Below are 22,552 nucleotides of genomic sequence, written 5' to 3' on the forward strand. Positions count from 1 at the left end.
TTTTTCTTACATCAAATAAGCAGCTTATAACGTTTTTGTGTGTGAGAGGGTGTAGGCGAACAAGGCTTCAAAATTAGAACCTGGAGTTTTCTAAAAAGGCATTGGAGACTTTTGGAAATTGTTAGCATTGTATCAGTCAACAACTCTTATTTCTTTGAAATAAAATTCCTTCCATTGATTTTTTTATTATGTTTTTTATAGTCATTTCACTTCACTGCACATCTCATTGACAAAGAGTTTGGCCACCGTTGCCTTTGGTTTCAGCACTGTGCCAACGGGACACCCAGCAGGTCACTGACGCGGTCATCTCCATTGTATTTGGTTTTGCTGTTTTAGTCTTCCTTTCTTGACTTGTATCTTTTCAGGTGTGTGAACGTGTGTGTCTGTGTGTGTGGAAAAAGGAGGAGGGAAGGTCGGGGGGGAAGTGTGTAAAGCTCTTCTGTCTTTGAGATGTTAACTAAGTGCATTGTGGTGACATCCGCATCAAAGATCACCAGTTCGTTTTGCAGGAAGAATGGAGCTGCCGTCATAAGCTACTTTTTAATCAGTTCTGAAGGCCACTTCATGATGTATTATAGCAGAAGCAATGTTTTGGTAACCTGGTCTTAAATGTTGCCTATCATATTACAAACGTTTTCCCAACATAGGCTACTTTCAAAACAGTCCTGAAGGCCACCGCATCTCATGTTACAACAGAAGCCAAGTTTGGTCACCCGGTTCCAAATACTGAACAAACTAAAGTACCTTCTTTCACATTTTGTCTCAGATCTGCCAGTTAAATGAGAGAATAGCGGAGTCTTTGTTAACTATGACTGGCATCTGAATTGCCTCCATCCTGTAGTAACAGGAATAGCAGCCAAATTCCAACCACTTTCACTTTTTCTGTAGAACAAAGCATTCTCTCCATGATCTAAATCACTCTGTTCAGAGCAGCAGAATCATATCTACTGGGGTATTTTTTGTCAATGGGTTTAAAGGCTAAACATTCCCAGGCTTATGCTTCCTGTAGATTTTGTTAGTTGAGGCTTATTCTCCATAGATAAAAGTTCTTCTCAAACTGTCCATCCTGATTGTTTATTTTAAGGTAATTTATATGTCACTGGATTTGTACATATCTGAAAGCAGTCTTGTGATTGGTACATTCCCAATGGTCTTTTTGAAAAACACTTCTTCTATCGTAGATGGACTAATCGAACGTAAAGCTGGTAAAAGCAATAAAAGTTTTCCAAAACGACAGGGTTGTGTGGGGTACCTGCATGGGGAGACAGAGAGAAAAACATCTTGAAGTTTTTAGATATTTTTCCAAAGAAAATCTTTTATTTTACAGAAAATACCGATACTCAGCAAATTTTTCAGATGGGTGCTAACCTCTGCTAAACCCCTGTGTTTTGTACTCACGTGAGCAAGAAGGTTGACCCCAAGGAAAACTCTCTTAATGGAGGGTAGCAGAACATAGACCAATGTCTCTGAGTTTTGATTAGCTCCTTTGTTTATTCCCTCAGAACTGTAGTAATAGAGAGACAGGATCTGCTCTGACTTGTCCCTCAGACAATAACTATGTCCTTGACGCAGTTCAGGGAAGAGCTTGACCTACAATAAATACCCTGTCATGTAAAATGCAATTTAAACCTAGCCGCATTGTCATGGTAATCATTTTGCCCCCTTTTGGTTGCCTTATACATAGAAAACCAATTCACATTTGGAAATACTTTTTGTTATTAAAGAAGCTGTGGTTTATCCCCAGGTAATATATTTGTGTAATAGGATATTTTCCATCCTTTCTCCCAGCTTTTGAGGCCAACACAACATAGGATATGTATTCTAGTTGTGTTTACGCTGGCTTTATGCCAGTGTGGGTCTCAAACCTCTGCTTACAGTGGTCACCCTAAAAGGAGTAGATCATTTGGAGATCATTTGCTTCTCCAGCCTGCTCTCCCTTGCGTCCTGTTGAGAGCGACTCTACTGCTGTAGAGGTAGGAAGGTAAATTGGAGCCTGAGGATGAAACACAAGCTGAAAGCCCTATCCTGTTGGAGTCAATGTGACAATCTGTCAATGGACTGCACTTTCTTCCTTGTCAAAGCGTATCTTTTGCAACAGATGCCGTTTAGCCCAGTAGTTAGATATTTCCAGCAATGCAGAAGTGCAATGGAAAAGTTGCCATGCCTGGAAACCATGGCCGTGTAAAACTTACTCCCTGGCTTCTTTCTCCAACAGGCCCTGGCTCACGCAGAGTCTCTAGGGAGCAATCTTCATGGGAAAGGCCTTCCGTAAGACTAGGAAAAGGTTGCTATGCAGAGGTTATTCTTTTTGCTCTGAACTAGCCATAACTGGATGGTATTTGCATTTTTGCTCCCATCCCCAGGGCAGGCCATTCCCTTTAGACTAAATAGAAGTGCTTCAGAGACTGCTGCCATCTAATCCCTGATACTGAGTGAACTTCTGCTAGACAGAGACATTATGAGAGCAGATCAAAGTTTCAGAAGGAAAAAATGGTGTAAAAGTTTCTCTTCCACTGCTCCGTCTCCCACTGTCCTCATCTCACGGACATGCACTGCAGCTAAAGGACTTAGACCTGGACTTGACCAGACTGGTTGCAGCTCTCCACAGAAGCCCTGAACCAACCAGAGCAGCTGTTGCAGAAGATGTTAGGTGCAGTCTTCAGGCTTCTCCCCTGTCCCACCACTCTGAAATGGTCCATAGGAGGAGACTACTGATCCGTTCACAGCCAGCTATTCTAGGGTGTGGGGTTGTACTTTGCTTACTAAATTTTGTGCGTTCCTGGGCTCACCCCTGTACTCTTTGTGGGATGACAGCTACAGCTTTTACAGCAGATTTTAAGATTTCTGTATCCCATGGGATTTATCCTGAATGAGATGGGGGAATATTTTCATCCCAAACAATGATTCTTATCACTCTGCTGCAGCACCAAAATGGGATTCACAAGTTCTGGGCTTTTCATGTCAACCTGGAAACAGACTCAGGGTAGCATCTTGGAAGAGCCATTTAACTTCCTTGTGTCCTGATTTCTGTGTCTGCAAAATTGGGGAAATGACATAAGGATTGGAGAATTTGGGTGAAGAGCGCTCGTACTGCTGAGAGATGTGATGTTGTTTTGAGCATCTCTATTAGCAGTATTTAATTGAATAAAATGTGGAGGGAAATGTAGCTTTCTGAAATGAAAGCATTCCATAGCAGGTATCACTTCCCAGGGGAAGATCTCTCCTTTTATCATTTTTCCATTTGTCTGAATAAATTGAGGTGCTGGAGCGTGTCCAGAGAAGGGCAATGAAGCTGGTGAGGGGTCTGGAGCACAAGTCTTATGAGGAGCAGCTGAGGGAGCTGGGGTTGTTCAGCCTGGAGAAAAGGAGGCTGAGGGGAGACTTTATCGCTCTCTACAGCTACCTGAAAGGAGGTTGTAGAGAGGTGGGGGGCTGTCTCTTCTCCCAAGTAACAAGTGATAAGACAAGAGGAAATGGCCTCAAGCTGTTCCAGGGGAAGTTTAAATTGGATATTAGGAAAAATTTCTTCACTGAAACAGTTGTCAAGCATGGGAACAGGCTGCCCAGGGAAGTGGTTGAGTCACCATCCCTGGAGGTATTTAAAAGATGGGTAGGGACATGGTTTAGTGGTGGACTTGGTAGGGTTAGGTTAACAGTTGAACTTGATGATCTTAAGAATCTTTTCCAACCTTTTCTATGATTCTCTTTCACCAGGAAATGCCAAATCCCAGCAGGCTGACAGCCAAGGTATACTTGCAATAACAGCCTGGTCCCCATTTCAGTCAGTGGAAATGTCACCTTCACTACAGCAGGAGCAGGATTTTACCCCTACACCTGCAAGAAGTATTAAGAGAAGACATTGCTCACCTGGTATGAATGTAGCTGTTCAGAGTGAGCTGGGCTTCATCTTGGAGGGCTGCTATGGCGGCAGCGTTTCGGAAACTCCTCAGTTCGGAACCACTGTGTGTAGGCACTGGAAAGCAGAGCAGTTACTAGTTCAGCTTGGCTCTTGGGTGGGTCAAAACAGTTCAGCTAGTGCTATCAGTGGAAATTAAATGTTCCCATTAGTTCCCCAGCACTGCACTGTCGGCCTTTCCTAATGCAAGACTGGCTATTGGAATTCAATACCAGGAAACCTGTTGGATGATATAGAGCTCTGTCTGATATAAAACATCATTTTTGCTTTAAAGTAGCAACCTCATAGTTACCAGACCAGACAGGCAAGAGATTCTTTCTGCTTACCAGCTTTAAAAGTGACAATGCATTTGAGACAGGCAAATTCGGTAGCATCTAGCCGAAGTTGTCTAAATCTAGCCACAACCTCCTGTAAAGCCTGTATTTCTGAGATAATTTTATTCAGCTTCTGAGAATCTGTATTGTCACCATTCATGCCTAGAACAGAAACAGATGAAATAAATAATATTAAAGGCATTTGCTTTATTTTATATTGATTTCTGACAAAATCCTCTATATCAATATCCACTCTATTGTCACACTTGTCTATCTGGTTCCATGTAAACTGACTATATTGTATGAAAGTTAATATAAAATCTTCTCTTGGATGATAACAAACACAGTAATTTGCATCTAAATGACAATGCAAGCAGTCATGAATACAACAAAACAACATTATTTGCATTTAAATATAGATTTATAAATGACAGGTATGCTCTATTGTTCAGTAGGAATTTGTTATTCTTTACATGTTGTTCTTTTTTCAGTAATGTATTTTTATGGTAATTTTTGTAACAAAGTCATTAAATTGTGCAATTCTTACCAGATACAGCCAGTAGAGTGTTAGCATCAACTGGAATGGCCCATTGTGCTATTCCTAGAACAAACAGTTCTCTCCAAGCATCTTCCAAAAGCATCAGCTGTCATACAATAGATGTACAATATAACATAGTGTATAATTTATAGATTTATAAACAATTTAAATATGTAAATTTCTGTTATTTTAAAAATCACTTTAAATGCCTGTCATGGTATTTTCCCCACAGCATTCGTTAGCTCTTCTCTTAGCTTTTCGAGAAGGTGTCTAGAAATAAGTCTATGCATTGTAGAAAAACACAGAGGGTTGGCTCGCTGTGCACCATGTTGTGGACCAAAAGGGATGAGAAAAAGGGAAAGGAGAGTGAGAACTCCCGCTCCAGGGAGCTTGCACACATCGTGAACGCTCGCCTGTGTTTCTCAGCACAGCATGGGCTCTCTCCTCCTCTCCCTGGCCACATAGACCCGTCCTAGGACAAGTTGGAAGAGTGCACTCCTATTGCTCTCTAGGGATTACCCTCCTTTCCCTTGGGAAGGCAGGATTTGTGAAGAAAAGCCTGGAAGACGTCCTGAAATTACATCACTTGGAGCACTGCTTTAGAGCACATATTTAACTTTAACCCCTTCCTTACTAAGCAAGTCTTTATCTCTTTCAAGCATAGCATCTCGACACATATACGGTTTCTCAATGTCACCTGTTTTCTTGCTTTTTGCTTGAAATCACTCAGAAATTCCAGGTTCTAAGAGCTATTTCCTTTCAGAGAACTGAGTATCCAAGCATTGACAGCATTGCTAGTTCTCTGCAATTTTTGTGCACTGGCTGGTTTTGTGGAGGATGTGTTTTTCTCTGTTTGGAGGCAATGCCTTTGATTTCCGTGGAGAGGCAGTGGTGCGTCTGAAGCGGAGACGTGACTCCTGGTAATGCAGACTGGCAAAGCCAGAACAGACACGTTTAGTCTTGAGGGCATTTATGGATTGTTGTCCCAGACCAACTCTTAAGAGGGGTTTGGAGAGCCTCCCGTTCAGGTGAAGTCCACAGCCTAAAGGACATTGCTGGGACCTCATGTCTCACAATAGGGTGGGAGAGGGTTGGAAGGGCAAGAACTGTAGTGGACTCGGGAGGGATCACGTGGTGGCTCCATGCAGTGAAAACAGATTGCCCAAAACTCACGCAGAAAAAAAAGCAAACCACAAGTATTAATATTGCTGTGGTCCCTGAAAATATTGGCAGCTTAGCTTTTAGGAAAATAAGAACGAGGGTATTTTAAGTCTATAAAGATTCTGTAAAAGGAAGAACAAAGCAAAAAAATATGCCTTACCAAATAAATTATGATTTCCTTGGGATCAGATATGTGAAAGTAATAGATGATACAGAAAGCATGCAGTGAGAGTGAATCCTTTATCTATGTGCTAAATCTTAACAGGATTATGAGTTTTAAACCACCCTGTTCCAATCGGAATGAGAGGAAGATCTCTCAGAGTCTCTGCTCTCAGTTTATCACTGCAGGCTTATGCCCGTTTTGTGCCTTTTTGTGCTATGTGCTTTACAGAACTTCTATATAACGTGACTAAGGAAATGGTGTTGGGAAAGTATTTCTGTCTCTGTTTGCATGTAGTTACTGTTTGAAATAATTACATTGGATTTGACAGTACTGGAAGCTGCCCGGATTGTTGTACGTAATACAGAGGGGAAGGGGGTCCAGAGCGCAGTGCCCGTCTCAGACCTGTTCTGGGAGCAGCTGAAACTGCTCGTAAGGCTCCTGACCGCTGCAGCCTGCGAACCCAGCCCCTCCTCCGGGTAATCCTGCCTGATGGATGTGCAGGATTCTATATGACATAGGAAAAGATTCGCCAGCCTTTTAATCGCTTTTGTAAAACTTTTTTTGTCATTCATTCATGCAGATACAATGGTAATGAATGGTGGTTCCTGGAAGATATCAATTTCATATGTTCTTTCCCACTAAGTCTTTAAAGTCAGAAGACTTTAGAAACAAGAGACTATTCCAATAGCTGAAGCTTTCTTCATGCCTATGCATAAGTCTGTAAAACCACCAATTAAAATAATTCATGCTGAAGTCATACTCAGCCCTCCTTCTTCAAAGAAACAAGAAACACCAGGATTTATGAAGGGCTGGTTTTTCCTTGTTAATCGACCCCATCCTGTAAGTACAACCTTTTGTTGGTGACCTGCACTGAGCCAACCTGTCTTACGGACACAGTGGGCAGGTGTGCAGGCCAGCAGAACTTGAAGAATGGCATTTTTGTTGTGTGGCTTCCAATCCACGATGGGATTAGCTTTAGGGAGCTGGGGAAGGGATACAGCCTCGGTTTTACTGAGGGCAGTAACACAGCAATCCTTGGGCTTGTGTTTTGTCAGCAAATTGGCTTTCTACTTATTTCCTTGCCTTTGAGATGAAACTGACACAGAGTCCTGGAATCACAATGAGCTTGCCTTTTCGGAAGAGCACAAACAAAAGCAAAATCCAGCAAAAGCTTTTAGACTCTCCTTGGCCAGATGTCAGGGACACAAAAAGAGAAATGCAGACATTTACAGCTGGGCCACTGACAAATTAAATAATGCAATGGCATTATTATAAAAATCAACCATCTGATTATTCAAGAAATAAGGTGATTAAAATCAGAGTTATTTCTTCTCCAGCTCTCCTGAATATGACAGGTGAATCATGCAGAAAGAGGCCCAGGTCAAAGCTTTAGAGCTGAACAGCTCTGAGTTTTGAGGAAGCTGGCTCGCATTGAGGTACAGCAAGTCAAGGTGGTGTTAAGGAAAAGCTGGGATTTTGATATGTAATTCACTAATGTTAGTCCCTGATGTGAAAGTCAAAGAGGCAGTGGGTTATTTAAAGATAAAGGGAACACTCAGGTACCTACGCTGTCTCAGGCATACTTGATCATGTGCAATGGAGACTTCCCTTGCTCCCAAATCCTGCTGCCCCCTCCTCCACACACTAACAGAGATGACCTTGTGGGAAATGCATCCGTTTTATGTCAAATTAAGCCTTTGCTTCATTTGGAAGGACCCTCCTGTGGACCTCACTGGTCTAGAGAAGCTGAGCCTGCTTTGCCCCTGATATTTCGGCCTGTTTCTTCAGTTGCTTACTGCAACAGAGCCAGTGCTCTGCAGGATTAGCAGCAGCAGAAGACAACATTCAAGAACAGCATGCTGCACTGGGACCACTGTCTTCCTAGTAGCGTGTGTTACTTCCCGGGCCCCATCTCCTTGCTCCCCTCACGCTTCCTCCATAGCAGTGCTGCAGCTGGAGCTGAGCAGCGTCCCCCTTTGTCTAATTTCACGACAGGGATTTCAAAACATGGGTCTGGTGCTAGAACAGGAACATTTCAAGGTGCCTTAGCTTTATACCACATTGTGACAGTCATGATTTACCTTTTGGTAGAAAACACTATTGGTTTCCTAAGAAGCTCTTCTCTTTGAGTTCAAAATACGTATTTGCATCTCAACTGCAACACTTGCAACGTGCATCTGTGGAAGGGAACTAGTTCCCCTGCTGACTGCTATGTAACATCTAAGGCACAACATTTCTAGTTACCATTTTGGGAAATTAGCTTAATCATATCAAAGTATTAGATGTCTTTTGTGATTGGAGCTTTGCGTAGATTTCTCCCCTTCCATTTTATAATTATCTGATTACTTTTTTTTTTTAAATTAGTGCATTATACAAAGTACACTAAGTCCTCATCAAGAATCAAGTCATTAAGAAATTGCTTCAGCTCATATGGTTCACGTATGATTTACCTGAGGCAAAGGCAAATTGTCATAGAGGAAAACAAGAGAAATTAAGGAAGATATTCATTAATGGTGAAAAATATTGGGGGCTGGCCAAATTCTGCTTCTGCTGTATTGGTGTAATTGTAAGTTCACTGAAGCCAATATGAATAAGAAAAAATGTTGGCTGTGTAAACAGAGGAGAGGAGAGGAGAGGAGAGGAGAGGAGAGGAGAGGAGAGGAGAGGAGAGGAGAGGAGAGGAGAGGAGAGGAGAGGAGAGATGGTCTTCAGAAATCACCTTAGTCATATCCTGAGACCATCTGCTTAACTAAGCACTTCTCATCCCAAAATAGCAAAGTAAGATGCTGTTCCCCATTTTATGGAGGGGAAAGTTGTCCCACAAGTAGAGAAGCAGTTTTGACACCCTGAGCTTGGTCTGCAGCCTGGTGATTTTTCCTCTAGAACTTGTCCTCCCATAATGTTCACTTTATATTATATTTTTTGCTGGCTTGATTTTCCTTTGCTTCATGAAATAATAGTTGGAGAAAAGCAGTTTCTAAATCTGTTTTTTAGGAACAGACCAAAACTCTGCTCTGAACTTCAGAACAGTACATTACAGATTCAAAGGTCTAGGGCTGAAGGTTCAGGACCCAATCTGAGCTCTAACCATTCTTTAACAGGCAGTCCAGGCCAATGCCACTAGCACCGCAGGTGCCTTACCTGGTCTTGTAAGGACAAGGTGGAGAAGGCTGGGACACTCTTGGCCCACTTGATGCTCATGAACAGAAGTCTGGCTGCTGACTCACAGACGGATTCGGTGGCCACTTCATAGAGATACATAGGGGTACCATTGACTTCATGTGGGTACTAATGTCAAAAAGAAAATAAAACAACTTCATAAAATGTCACCAAGGCAGCCTAGTCTTCCTCTCCTCTACAGCTGCCATTCAGTGCATCGTGCTTATGCCCAATACAGTGTGCACTCTCTTATTCCACAAGCAGAGGGCATTGCTTTCAGTGGGCCCCCTCCAGCCTGCTCTCTGCTGCTCATCCATGTGGATGAACTGTACTACAGAAACGGTTCTCCAGAGGAGGTTGAAGGGAGAATGAAATTATTACCTCAGGGGAGAAAAAAATCATCAAACTGCGGTGTCATCCTTTACCCTGTTACACAAGAGCACACCTCTGGTAGCAGAGCTAAAAGAATACAAATTTGATTAAGAATTTGGTGGTTTGTAACCTGTGCTTCAGAAGCTGATTTAGCACTCCAGCCTTGCTCAGCACAGCAGTAAGTACTCGATTAGCCTTAACCTTCATCTGGCTCCCTGACTGCAACAGGCTGTAAGCAGATGCGTAGAGCTAAGCATAACTACCTAAAGGATGTGTAGCGTTGGAATGGAGTTACGTTTTCAAGCATGTGCTGTTTTCTTGCTAAATAATTTCTGATTCAGTATTTTCCAAAATTATAGTATAAAACTATAGTATAAAACTATAGTATAAAACTATACGTTGTGATCACGTTCATGATGGGTTCTCCCAAGATACCAGCTCTGGAAATGGAGAACTATTTAAGTTGTCTCTTCTTTGATTTTCTAGCTGCTATAAATATGCAAAATGCCATTGCAAATGAGTTAATGACAAACATCACCTTATGGCTAATTCCTGTGCAGTTAAGGGCACAGCAGCGCTTCCACTGGGCTGCTTAGGAAATGTCACAGCCAAGAAGCTCAGAGACAGCTTAGAAATGTTTGTGTCTTTGTGGACAAGCTGCAGGTTTTTGTCAGTACAGATAGTACTTTCTGGACTACACCACTATGGAAATGGGCATTTTGCTGAAGAAAACTCAGTGATTGCAGCTCATCGTCATGAAAGAAGGTCTAAAATTGACTTGTGGATGGGCTCCAGGTGGGACGAGCACTTCTGCAACCATGAGGGTTTGAAGATGTAGGAGAAACAGAGAGACAGGGTTTGTATGGAGTAGGTTATCAGTCGATCCTTCTGCATACCACTTCTGCAGAGGGCCTCTTACCCCTTGCACCTCGTATCTTCAGAGATTTTAGGGACATAACAAGAGAGTTCCCACCACAACCCACAAGGCCTCAAGCCTTGCTCTTTGCCACTTCTACCCTGGAGGGTGGAAGGACCTGGTGGGTTGCAGACACCCCAGCAGTGGGGTCTGCAGGCCCACCGGGGGCTGGGGCAGTGGCTGACCTTTGGGGTGGGCTGCGCCAGGCCCACCAGAGCCTGCCTCTCGGGGGTGCTGGCGACGGCAGCCAGCTCCAGGCTGTGGGGCTCCAGCTGGGAGACAGCAGTGAAGAAGGCGGGTGCTGGCAAGGCAGCAGCAGGGAAGTGCGGGGCACCGCCACTTTCTTCTTTGTGCCCACGGAAGTAGAGGGCCACCTGCTTCCGTATTGTCGACGTCCGGGGGCCTCGCTCATGCTGCACCGCTGTGGGGCACCAAGAAGAGGTGAGGGGGTCACCATGGGGTCCCACACCAGGTACCCCATAGCGGTTAACTGGGCTTCCCTCCCTCCCCACAATTTCTTGGAGCCGGCCCCATGCCTAAGGGGTGTCTGGGGAGAAACGGGTGGGGCTGCCAGGGGCCTGGGAGGGGAGACCCTGCAGTGACACACTGCTCCCTGGTACAGAGCAAGGCCCAGCTCCCTCCCTCCACCGTGACGCCCCGGCCCGGGGAGAGAGAGAGGGAGCAGGTACCGTCTTTGTTCATGTTGACCTCCAAGCACTTCTTCAGCCGGCAGGCCCGGCACTGATTCCTGTGCGTCTTGTCCACCGGGCAACCTCCCTGCAACACAGTCATCCGTCAGGCCGGGGCGACCAGCGCACTCACCTCGCCGGCCCCGCGGCGGGCCGTGCCGGGGGAGTCCGTTCCGTGCCGCACCGGGGTGCTTCCCCGCGGTGGGTCGGGCCATGCCGAGGGGGGCCGTGCCGGGCCGTGCCCGGCGGCGGGACGGGATGGCCGCCTTCAGCACCCGAGACAGCGACGGCAGCGCCGCCCCCTCGGGGCTCCCCGGTCCCCTGTGCGCCCCCCCCGCGCCGCCTCCCCATCACCGGGGGCGGCAGGGGGCGGCCGGGGCTTCACGCATCTTCGCCGGGACGGTCTCCGGGGGCGGGAATGAGTGCGGCCGGAGGAGGAAGGGGCAAAAAGCGGAGCTGCCTCCGCCCCGGCTGCGGGCGCGACCCGCCGGGGATGGAAAACGTTCGGTTTGTCCATCGACTGGGTACGGGTTGTGGCTTACCGAGGGGCTGCCCCTCTCTTTCCTCGCCTCCCCCCCCCATCCTCCCCTCTCCCTCCTTGCGCATTCCCCCCTCCCCGGGGCGCAGCGATGGGCTGCACGGCCCGGAGCGGGGGAACGTGCCGGGGGGAGGCGGGCTGGGGCACCCAGCCCCCGGCCTCGGCCCGGGACCCCGTGGGAAGGGAGGGGGAGGCTGCGTGGGCAGCTGGATCTTACTGCTGCGGGTGTTTCTCTTGGCGGGGTGGAGGGCAATACGGGGCCCTGGGGAAATGCAGGATAAGAGGTGCAGGCGGTGAAGGGGGGCTGCGCTGCGGCTGGTACCTGATTTCCCGATTTGCAAACATAGGTCCTATTCCTCCTGATGCTCCGCTTGAAAAATCCCGAGCACCCATCGCAGGCGTAAACTCCGTAGTGTTTGCCGGAGCTGCGGTCCCCACACACTTTACAAGGGATGTCTAAAATGCGGCCTGAAAGCAGAGGAGGGAGAGAGAGAGAGAGAGAGAGAGAGCGCTCAGCAATCTGACCTCCGGAGGGATTAGCCCCAGAGCCGCAGTACAAGCAAATAATGAAGTGATTTTATAGCCAACTTTCTTTTCCTTGAGCAAGTGTCAGTTTTCTACAATGAGCATTATTCATGCCCCGCTACGTTTATTTGGATCTTCTATAATCGCCAAGACCCACTTTGGAAGGGAAGATTACAGCAGCGGGAGCAGCAGACTTGCCTGCTAGAAGTGGGGATACAGGGGAGGACGCGGGGGGGGGAAGACGGACGGACTTGAGGGGGGCGGGGCGCGGTTCCCTCGCTTTCTGGCGCTCGGCAAACAGAGGACGGCACTTTCCCTGGGCAGGAGAGCAGTCAGGAGACCGAGTCACAGAATAAACCAAAACAAAATAAAATGACGGGGAGGCCAAGTAACCTACTCTCCCCCCTAGCAACCCCGGGGAAAGGGGGCTGGTTCCTGCCGCAGAGGAGGCGTGCCATTTTCTTCACCCCAAAACCTGCCGCAAAACTTTCCGCCTCGCCTTTGTGCGCGGAGGCGGCTGCGGGCGGGCCAGGGCGCGGGGCTGGCGGGCGGGCAGGCAGCGACCCTCCGCGACCCTCCGCTCCGCCAGTACCGGCTGCTTTCGTACCGACTTTGACTAGAATTGTAAATTCTATGAGTGTGATGTAAAAATTCATACAGAGATTATTGCAGCCCGGTTCAAGAAACCCGCCAAAACCCCACTCGGCTTCTGCTCTTTCTCCGATTTCTCTCTTCTAGTGCTTTCTTTTTCTTTTTCTTTTTCTTTTTCTTTTTCTTTTTCTTTTTCTTTTTCTTTTTCTTTTTCTTTTTCTTTTTCTTTTTCTTTTTCTTTTTCTTTTTCTTTTTCTCTTTCTTTTTCTTTTTCTTTTTCTTTTTCTTTTTCTTTTTCTTTTTCTTTTTCTTCCCTTTTTCTTCCCTTTTTCTTTTCCTTTTTCTTTTCCTTTTTTCCTTTTTCTTTTTCCTTTTCTTTTCCTTTTCCTTTTTCTTTACCTTTTCCTTTTTCTTTTTCTTTTCCTTTTTCTTCTTTTCCTTTTTCTTTTTCCTTTTCCTTTTCTTTTTTCTTTTTCTTCTTTTTTTCTTTTTCTTCTCTTTTTCATCATCTTTTTCTTTCATTTTTCCTTTTCCTTTTCTCTTTTCCTTTTGCCTCTTCTCTTCTCTTCTCTTCTCTTCTCTTCTCTTCTCTTTTCTCTTCTCTTTTCTCTTCTCTTCCTTCTTTTTTTTTTTCCTCTGCGTCAAACAGCCTTCTTCCCTCCTGCTAGAACTTAAGCTGGAGATTCAGTCCCTCTCACCAAACCTTGGTCTCCAAACTCCGACGAAGAGTGTTCGGGACCACTATCTTTGGAAGTAGTTCAGTGAAAGCCCCGGCTGCGGGTGGGTGGGTGGGGTGAGGGCTGGAGGGGGAAGGTGACAGCGTGCGGTGCGGAGCACTGCTGGGGAGGGGGGCCGGGGCGGGGGGGGGAACAGGCCTCAGGGGCTCCTCTCTCTCCCTAGAGAATTTAGGAGCCCGAGATATTTTCAGACATGTCTACGCTAAGGCTCTAAGACAATGCCTGCTGGCAGACAATAGGGACATTAGATAAAGTGTTAACTTAATGATTTTGCCCATTGAAACTCGTTTGACTGCCTCCAATGAGCACAAGCTGCCAGCTTCTCCCCTAAATGAAACCCGACAGCTGCTATACACAACACGGCGAGAGGGACGGGGATTAGGTTAGGGACTGCGAGAGGGAGGGGTGGCGGAGGGGAGGGAGGGAGGGTGGGAGGGAGAGAGGTTAAAGAATAGAAAACTTTTATGCAATTAATAAGGAGCGCAGCTAAAGGCAGCCCCCCCACCCCACCCCACTGCCGCGGCTTTGGAGCTGCAGGTAGGCGCCCGTGAGGAGGGCTGAGGCCAAGGCACGGTTTCTGGGAGTGTGTAATTACAAGCCCTCCTTGCCACCTGCCCATTGGGGCACCAGTGACCCGTCAAAAAGTGTAGCATGGGAATTCGGATATCGCACAATGCCAACGGGGGAAAGCGCTCGACTTCCCTCTCCAGCCCTCAGCATCCACGGGGAGAGAGAGGGTCCACACGCACGCACACAAAGGAGGAGGAGGAGGAGGTTGAGGAGGAGGGGCAGGCTGGGGGTGGGGGGAGAGACACTGGAGCGGTACGTGCAGCGGTGGTGCATCCCGGCACCGCCGAGCCGCCCCTGCGGACCCCGGCACGGCGCCGGGGACACCCCCCCGCCCCGCTCCCCCTTCCCTCGGAGCGGGCCCCGACCACCGCCGCACACCCGGGCCCGCCGTGGGGGCTGCCGCCCGGGGCACTGGGCAGCCGCGGGGGTCCCCGCTTCCCCGGCCGGCCTGCGGCAAGGGGCAGCCGTCTCGGCTTCGTTGGCGCTGAAAGCGGGCGGAGGAGAGGGAAGAAACTTGGGTCGGTTTTACAAAACAGTTTTTCCCACACGGATTTTAAGTTTTGGGAGCCGCTTTAAAAAAAAAAAAAAATCATATGCATTATATACGTACACGTCCACACTATATATATAAACATATGTTCCCTATATTCCTTACACGTTCACATACTCCATCTATAAAAACCGAGCACCTGGAGGAATCTCGCCAAACCCAAATAACCACGTTTCCAGCCGTCGGAGCGGCGCGGCCCGACCCGACCGATCAACTCCGCGGCCCCCGACGAGGCGGAGGGCGAGGAGAGGGGAGACAGCGGAGGGGGCGGCTGGACCCCCCCGCCCGCCCCCGCCCCGAGGGGCCGCCCCGTCCCGCCGCCCGCAATCCCGGCCGCGCTCTGCTCGCCCCCGACACCCCTCCACCCCACCCCCCCCCATCCCCGCCCCGCGGAGCCTGTTATGAGAAAACTTTCGTGCAGGGCAAAATATGAAATAAGTAGACGGGGAAGAGGCAGGGCAGGGGGTGGGAAGGGAAAAATGTAAGCTTGACACGGGGTCATGAGATAACTGATTAACTCTGTTTAAAAGCGCTCCGGTTCCCCGAGGTACCGCTTCGTCTCAGAAGTTTAGCGCTAAGAAAATGGGATTTCTGTTCAGCTGGGAAGCCGTTTTGAACATCCCACGACAGGGGGTCCTCGGGGGCTTTTTTTGTGTGTCATAATTGCTTAAAGGATATATGGCAGCCCCGATTACTGTAATTACCATCAGAGGCTGTTGAAAGAAGTTAGTCTGGGCTCGGGGGACGGCGGGATGGGGTCTTGTTACCACCCAGGCAGACATCGCAGCTGACATCGCCAGACGCCCACCGGCGGGCAGAAAACCTAGGCCGGAACCCCCTTACCCGGGAGCCCACCGGGACCCCCGGGACGGGCGCCCAGGCCTCGGGACAGCGGGTCGGGCTTTCGCATTCGCTGCCGAGGCCGGCCGGCCTCGGGCCCCGGGCCGGGGCTGTCTCGGCCTGTCCCCATCCCCGCGGGGCCTGGCCGGGTCGGGCCTGGGGGTCCCTTTAGGGCTGTCGCCGGGAGTCTGGGGCAGCGTGTCGGAGTCAGCAGCGAAAGCGGCGGCGATGGCCAGGGGTCGCCCGGCGCCGTGCGGCCGGAGGCGCGGTCCAGCCCTGCGGGTTTTCTCCTCCGCAGAATGTCTCCGGTAGAAGCTCCGCCGTCCCTTGGGGACGAGGCTCCCCGGCCCTTCCTGCCCGGTCCCCGACACTCAGAAATCTGCCGGGACCCCCGACAACGTCTCGGGGCGGCTGCCCACGGGCCCGATCCCGCTCCGGCTCCCCTCCCGCTCCCCGGCGGGAAGCAGCCCCGGCCGCCGCTGCTTTTTTTTGCCGCTGTCCCCCTTCCCCTCCGCCGGTTATTACCCCCACGGCGGCTCCGCTCCTATCTTCTTTTCTTTTCTTTTTTTTTTTTTCCCTCAGGCGGTGGCTGGAGCGGAAAAACCCCGCTCTCAGCCCCACGGGGGGAAGAAGGCAAGCCAACCCACGCCGAAGCGGAGGCAGCTCGGCCGCAGCGCCGGGCCCCCGCCGCCCGCCTCTTCCACGCGCGATTTCCACTTCCACGCCGCGGCCCCCACCTGCCCCCGGACCCCGCCGCCGCCGCGGACCCCCGGTTTCCCGGATCCCCCAGACAAAGGGGGCACCTGGGTTAAAATGATGGAGGACAGCGGCAAGGAGAAGGCCGCGGTGCTGGCGGGGGGGCGGCCGGTGGCAGGTACCGCGGCGGGTCCCTCCCGGCCCTGCCTCCCGTTTTCCGCCGCTCCGCAACCCCGGGACCCCGCCGGAGAGCAGAGGAAATAACTGTCCGATCCATCACTTGTCAGACATTAAATTGGATTGGGTATTTTTTTCCCCCCTTTGTTACTGACTCCATCCATATTACAAACTCCGAAAGTCCCATTGGGATTATACGGATTGAGCCATTCTGTAAGAGCGGTTAGTCATGCTTTAAATTCCCCAGTTATGAGGTGCATGGATTTAGGATTAAGGAAAATGTGACTTTTAAGTTGTTTCTGCTTTCCTCGTTGCAGGATTATTTGTTGTAACTGGAAATGGTGTGCAAAGTATTGCATTTAAATCCTCCTTCAATAGAGTTGCTTACGCGATTCCGTGCAATTGAGTGACCGGAGTTTCAAACTCTTAAAAAGAAATTATTATGTCGCAGAAGATTGCATAAAGTCCGTGAGAAAAGCAGCACGTTTCAACACCGTAATGCCCTTTAAACCCAAACCTTCCCCCCTCCGCCCCAGTACTGGAGACCCACAGACAACCGCCCGCGTCCCGGTGGGACGAGCCCCCTCCCGCCGCCGGCGACGCTGCATTTCCCGGGGCTCGCTGTTCCCGGGCTCCTGCCCCCGTTCCCGGTGCGGAAAGCCGGGGTCGGCAGCCGGAAAGCGGCTTTTCGTAAGCCCCGGGCCCAAACTCCATCGGGGCAACTCCGAGCCTATGTATTCGTTGCCGCTCCAGATGGAAAAATACACTTCTTTTTTTAATTTGGGGGGGGGGGGGGGGGAATGCAAACCCGAACCACAACACCCCCCCCTCCCCTTCCTCTCCCTCCCCTACACCTCCCGCCCCCCAGGCCAGGCTGCAAGCCGGTCTCGGAAAGGCTGCTCGAAGCCTCCACCGCGTTATTACCCACTTGTTGATCCCGCCGGCTTGCTCATGCTCGAAGCCCCCGGGGAGTCGTTAAACTCGGGGCGAAGCGTCGGCGCCGGGGCGAGGCGGCGGCCCCCCTTCCACCTCCCCCCCCCACAACGCCGGCTCCGCGGGGCAGGTGCCTCCCTCGGGCGCTCACTGCTGGCTCCGCCGCGGGGGCCGGCACATCGTCGCCGCTGCCCCGCTCCCCCAGCGATGTCCTCCCCGAGGGACGGGGACACACGGCAAGGGAAAAAAAAAAAAAAAAGGAGCAAAAAGAAAAAGAAAAAAAAAAAGAAACGAAATGACCCAAAGTCGGCCGCCGCTCGTTGCCCCCCTGCAAGCAGATGCTCTCGGGACCCCGGGAGGGTGCAGAGGGGTGCGAGGGGGCTCGCCACCGCGCTCCTGGAAGGCAAGCGAGAGCCACAGCAGCCAGGACAACAATGAGACGAAGGAGAAGGTAGGATGGGGAGCGGGGCTCTGCGCCGAGCGCCTCGGTGCAGCGAGCAGGGAGATCAGAGCCTGGAAAAATAATGGAAGGGGGGAAAAGGCGTCAGAGGAGGCTGTCTCTGCCTCTCAGAAACTGAATGGTATAAAAAGGGAAAGGTTTCCAGAAGTTCATTACACTGGCTGACTTTCCGCTTTGAGCTCCAGGCTTCGGCCCCTATAATATCGGCAGAGAGGCTGTGACAGGCAGCGGCGGGGAGGGGAGAGGGACGCCCCTTGCCCACTGAGCTTCCCTCGCTTTCCCCCCAACTCCTGCCGCCGCGTGACGTCACCCTGCGCTGGGAAGGGGAGGGGGCAGGGAGGGGGTTAAATGCTAATGATATTAATGAACCTCCGAGCGGCTTCCACACAGAATGCAGCGGCTGCCGAGATGATTCCGCCTCCTCACTCGCCTTGTGCCCTCACTGTCATAAAAAGGGACACCATCACCCCCCCCCCAGAAAAAAAAAAAAAAAGAAAAAAAGAAAAAAGAGGAGACAAAAGAAAGGCAGAAAGAAGGGATCAAGATCCCGTTTCTTTTGCATTTTCCTGTGTCGAGGTGGAGCCCGCCTGCGGTTCGCCCCTGCCCTTGCCCTTGCCCCGTCCCGGGCAGCGGCAGCGCTGGCGGCCGGCGGGGGCAAGCGGGGAGCGGGTCGGGGCTGCGGGACCAGCCGAGACGAACCTGGTCGAGCCGGGCCGGGCTGCCAGCCTTCCCGCAGGGCGTCTGGACCACTCTCCCTCCCTCCTTCCCTCCCTTCCTCCTGCTGCGGGAGCCGGGGGCTGGCAGGAGGGGAGCCGAGGCGGGCTGTGCAGGGGGAGCAGGGCGGGAAGGCTGTTTTTACTCCTGGGAGAAGCGGGGAGCGCTCTGCCCTGCCCCAGCCTGGAAAACCTCCTCGTTTCCCGGTGCCCGGAGCAGGAATCGCCTCCTCCTGCCGCCCGCTCAGCCGGGTGACCCGGCCCCCGCCGGGTAAGGGGTACGGCCGGCACCGCCGAGCTCAGCCCCGCGGCCGGCGGCTCCCCGCTCCCCGCTTCCCGGCGCCGGGACTTGTTGCACGGCGGCCGTGCAGGGAGCCGGCCGGCAGCCGGGGGTCACTCCTCCCGCCCCGGCCCCGGGGGGATCGTAGAGAGCCCCGCCTGCCCCGCAGGGCTGCTCTGATCCCTGTGCACCGCCGCGCTTCAGCAGCCCCCCACCCCCTCAGTGTCTCAGCAGCGCTGCCAGGGCCGGGGTGCAGAGGCGAGGGGTCAAGGGGGGGACCCGCTACCCAATTCGTCAGCTCTAGTTGCACCGAGAGGCTGCCGAGCTCCCCCAACCCCGTTGGAAACTCTCTGGGAGGTGGGAGCTGGTAGAGCAGCCCAAGGGTGGGAGAGGTGAGTATCTGGGAAGGGAGGAAAGAGCATCCTACGGATGCAAGCTGAGGTGAGCAACAGCACCAGAGAGCAGGGCCAGCAGTTGCTGAGGAGTTTGCGAAGCCCTCGGGTGTCCCTTGGTCACTGCTTTCTCGTCCCTGCCATGGGTGTGAGGTGTTAATGCACCACAGCTGACTTCCCCCTCACTGGTTGTGATCTAGGGGAATGTGGTGCTCAACCCAGCCCCAAACACACTGTCTCTGTCCTTCTGCACTTCATATTTTGTCCTTCCATCCTTCTGTCCCAAGTCATGGGTGATTCCTCTTGTGCCTGTACCATACCTGTGTCACAGGGCTGCATGACTCTGGACATCACTGGGACCTCAGTGACTTTATGCTCTTTAAACCCAAACCTTCCCCCCTCCGGGGCAACCAGTGCCTCCATGGCACAGAGGGAAGTCTTCAATCTGGACAAGCCTGGTCCTGCCTAGCACTGAGGGACACTGTCCAGAGGACTGGGAAGTTGCTCAGGGAGATCCCAGAAGGCAAAGAAACTGGTGGATCAGGGAATGCAGACAGATTTTCACTCCAAATCTGCTCGCAGGGAGGCAGGGAAAAGTTCACCTCCTTGAGCAACGTTCAAAACAATAGGGAAGGAGAGGACCATGCTACATTAGCAGGGTCTGGAGACAAAACCAGAGAGGATTAATTGGCAGGAGGGCCCAAACCTTGCCCTGGGCATCCCTTGCGCTAGTGAGGCAGATCTCTGGCCCTAAAGTAGCCACAATTTTTTTGCTCTGTAAACTCAAAGCCACCTGAAAAACATTGCATAGGCTGGTGAAACTGCATTGACAGTTTCCAACCACACCTGAGACAGGCTGCTCTGAACATGAGCAGGGCTTTCCCTCCCATGTACAGCATCAGGCTCTGCCGAGAGAGAAAAAGAAGAGCTCAAACTACCCACCTCTCCACCCAAAACTCCACTAACATAACCCAGACATCCAAAGTTGGTGTCATGGTTTAACCCCAGCTGGCAACTAAACCCCACACAGCCGCTCGCTTGCTTCCCCTACTGGGATGGGGGAGAGAATCAGAAGAGTAAAACCAGTAAAACCTGTGGATTGAGATAAGGACAGTTTAATAGGTAAAGCAAGAATCATGTGCACAAGCCAAGCAAAACAAGGGATTTGGTCACTACTTCCCATTGGCAGGCAGGTGTTCAGCCTTCTCCAGGAAAGCGGGGATCTGTCACACTTAACAGTTACTTGGGAAGGCAAACACTGTTAACTCCGAACGTCCCCCCCTTTCTTCTTCTTCCCCCAGCTTTATATGCTGAGCATGACATCATATGGCATGGAATATCCCTTTAGTCAGTCCTCCCAGCTGTGTCCCCTCCCAACTTTTTGTGCACCCCCAGTCTGCTCGCTGGTGGGGTGATTTGAGAAGCAGAAAAAGCTTTGACTCCACATAAGCACTGCTCAGCAATAATGAAAACATCCCTCTATTATCAACCCTGTTTCCAGCACAAACCCAAAACATAGCCCCATACTAGCTACTATGAAGAAAATTAACTCTATCCCAGCCAAAAGCAGCACAGCCGGCTCTGCATATGGGCTGGGGCTGCCAGTTGCTGAGGAGGGAGCAAACCATCAGCCCTTCCCTGTCCCTTAAGCTGTGGCTGGTGTTGCTTCCCAATCCTGCACCAGCTGAGGTTTGTCCTCTGTCTCTTCAGAGCCTTTCCTGTGGTTTCCATGGTGGCCAAAAATATCTCAGCCCTGAAAGTGAAGGCAGGGTGCATCCTCCAAGAGTATGGGGAAGAGCTTCCTCCCCACTCCAGCTTTTCACTGCAGCTTCTGTCAAAGCTGTTTCCATGGCCATTCAGTGGAAAAGTATACCAGCTCCAAAAAGGCAGAGAATTTGTTTACCATTATTACCATTATTTACCATTATTCTAGTGGGAGGTGTCCCTGCCCATGGCAGGGGGGCTGGGACTAGACGATCTTTAGGTCCCTTTCAACCCGAACCATTCTGTGATTCTATGATTCCATGATTACCATTTAGCATTTACCATTATATTTAGCATTTTGTTTATTAAGCAGTTCTACATATACAGAAGATGCTAATAGAGTAAAGAAATTCACTGTCTCCTTGTAATGCCTTGGAAGTACAAAGAGTTATCAGTTCTGCTACAGAAGCTGGCATGTGTTCCCTTTTCACTATATCTCCTTCAGGGCTCTGGACTATAACTACAATTATGTGGTGACATTTTTCAGCATTGTGCCACAGTCTCTTGCCAGCTATCTTTTCTTCTGCTGGAGTATTAGCAGCAGGAAAAATCCAACGGGCGACCCATCTCTAAGTACACCATTCCTTCTGCCTTTGCCTTGATCGTCTTCTCTGCTCTTTGGATGGGGTCCCAGATGATCTGCAGTGAACAAAAAAAAGGAAAAAGGAAAAAGTGAAGGAGGTCAGGTGAGGGAAAAATGTAAGCCGCCAGGGGTGTGTGGATGTAGCAGCAGAATATACAGATGTTCTGTTTTCATCCGTTTCGCTCAATGGGAAGCAGGTGGGTAAGATCAGGCAAATCTAACATATCCATTTTCTTGGAAAGGAGATGAGGAAGGACAGGATAGAGGTATTTTCTCCTGGGAGGAAGAGCTGCTGTTGCTTTGGGGTGCAGGGGAAGCTATCTTCGCTCCCCTCCTTCGGTGCACGTGCCAGGGAAGAGCTGGGGGCATCCTTCGGTGCCCCAGCCAGCCCCGTGCAGGGGGGTGAGCACGGCAGCACCCTCGCAGTGTAAATACCCACCGGGTTTTGTCCTTCTGGGTTGCTAAATCGCCTCTGAGGCCTGCGGCGCCTTCCCTTCTTGGTAGGTCACCATCTGTGTTTTTGCAGCATCCCCACAAGCTCCTCTCCGCACCCACCTGCAGGCAGATGGAGGGGCAGCGGCACCGCGAAGGCCGCTGAAGGGACCGTGCTGCTCCTGAGCCGCCCCGCCATGCTCCTGGCTGCGACATGGCTGTGCTTGATGCCCAGCTTGGGCTGCCCACCACGAGGGTGGTGTAAATGAACCTAACAAGCTCTTCTGCGATATTGAGTCTCCCTTGAGAAGCCCTTCCCTCATGGACACCTTCTCTGGAGGGCTATGCCTGGGGAGGTGTGTGGTGACACGCTGAGCCTGCAGTGTGCACCCATCGATGGCGGCGTTGGCCTTCCCCACACCCTGCCTGGGCGTCACACCCAACATGGCTGATCCCGGGGGCTGAGGACACTGTCCGGCAACTGCCCTGGTGGCCATCTTGGCGCCACCTCATGGCTACCCTGAGGCTGGGCACCTTCGGGAG

The 22,552-nt window shown here is 50.9% G+C and overlaps 1 protein-coding gene across 1 annotated transcript; it reads right to left on the reverse strand.

Moving 5' to 3' along the window:
• Positions 1-974: 974 nt before the first annotated feature.
• Positions 975-17,405, reverse strand: NR2E1 (nuclear receptor subfamily 2 group E member 1). Its single transcript, XM_054196374.1, has 9 exons — positions 17,381-17,405; positions 12,089-12,234; positions 11,229-11,316; positions 10,725-10,960; positions 9,234-9,380; positions 4,778-4,874; positions 4,243-4,392; positions 3,868-3,973; positions 975-1,252 (listed from the first exon to the last, which is right to left on the reverse strand). Exons 1-9 carry the CDS (start codon positions 17,403-17,405, stop codon positions 1,090-1,092), a joined length of 1,158 nt encoding a protein of 385 aa, XP_054052349.1. The 3' UTR covers positions 975-1,089.
• Positions 17,406-22,552: the final 5,147 nt, after the last annotated feature.

This window comes from Rissa tridactyla, chromosome 3, assembly GCF_028500815.1.
Source record: "Rissa tridactyla isolate bRisTri1 chromosome 3, bRisTri1.patW.cur.20221130, whole genome shotgun sequence".
Taxonomy (NCBI): domain Eukaryota; kingdom Metazoa; phylum Chordata; class Aves; order Charadriiformes; family Laridae; genus Rissa; species Rissa tridactyla.

Bases quoted from the DNA above. Each gene is read 5' to 3' on its own strand.
- NR2E1 (XM_054196374.1), bottom strand. From the start codon at position 17,405: ATGAGCAAGCCGGCGGGATCAACAA. The intron at 12,235-17,380 runs GTGGGTAATAAC...CTCTGCTTTCAG, and splicing joins CAAGCCGGCGGGATCAACAA to GCCGCATTTTAGACATCCCT. The intron at 1,253-3,867 runs GTGAGCAATGTC...CTCCCCATGCAG, and splicing joins AACAGCTACATTCATACCAG to GTACCCCACACAACCCTGTC.